This window comes from Eimeria mitis, genomic scaffold, assembly GCF_000499745.2.
Source record: "Eimeria mitis Houghton genomic scaffold, Emh_scaff523, whole genome shotgun sequence".
Classification (NCBI taxonomy): domain Eukaryota; phylum Apicomplexa; class Conoidasida; order Eucoccidiorida; family Eimeriidae; genus Eimeria; species Eimeria mitis.
The window spans coordinates 12,816-13,594 of NW_013573517.1; the positions used below are offsets into that span (position 1 = coordinate 12,816).

The following is a 779-nucleotide window of genomic DNA, read 5'->3' on the forward strand; positions in this document are numbered from 1 at the left end:
AGATGCTGCAGATGCTGCTGCTGCTGCAGCAGCAGCAGCAGCAGCAGCAGCAGCAGCAGTTGCTGCAGCAGCAGCATCTGCTATTATATAGCCATCATAATGCACATAGCAGCAACATTGCAGCAGAAACTGCAGCAGCAGCATCTGCTGCTGCTGCTGCTGCACGGCATCTGCTGCTGCTGTTGCTGTTGCTGCTGCTGCTGCTGCTGCTGCTGCTGCTGCTGCTGCTGCTGCTGNCAGCAGCAGCAGCATCAGCAGCAACTAGCTGCTTCGCTTTTAATAGGAGATGCACTCTCCATGGGTTTAGTTTAGTGATGCTGTCGTATGCAGCAACAGCAGCAACAAATGCTGCTTCATCTCTCTCTTCTGCTGCTGCTAGCAGCTGCTGCAGCAGCTGCTGCTCTCTGCTTGTATTGAAATGTATATTTATTTCTTTATAGTGTTCTAGCTGTAGTTTTATATCGACTAATCCTCCTGCTGCTGCTGCTGCTGCTGCTGTTGTTCCTCCTGTTGCTGCTGCTGCTGCTGCTGCTGCTTCGTTCTCTGCTGCTGCTGCTAGCTGCAGCAGCAAAGAATTAAAAAACAAATCACGAGCACCGTACTGCAGCAAGCTGTTGTTTGTTGCTTTTATAGCTTCTATTTCAAATATTTTTGCTGCTGTTTCCAGTGTACATACACCTGTCTGCTGCTGCTGCTGCTGCTGCTGCTGCTGCTGCTGCTGCTGCTGCTGGACCCCCTCTGCTGCTGCTGCTGCTGCTGCTGCTGCAGCAGCAGCAGGA

At 51.8% G+C, this 779-nt stretch overlaps 1 protein-coding gene across 1 annotated transcript in view; it reads right to left on the reverse strand.

Annotated features, from left to right (window-relative positions):
• Window positions 1–94: 94 nt before the first annotated feature.
• The window catches only part of EMH_0015000 (alpha-soluble NSF attachment protein, putative), a gene marked incomplete at both ends in the record, with an annotated part of 972 nt that continues 287 nt past the window's right edge, over window positions 95–779 (reverse strand). Inside the window, 2 exon segments of the mRNA XM_013500286.1 lie at window positions 95–234; window positions 238–777. Of these exon segments, the coding sequence (XP_013355740.1) occupies window positions 95–234; window positions 238–777 (680 nt within the window).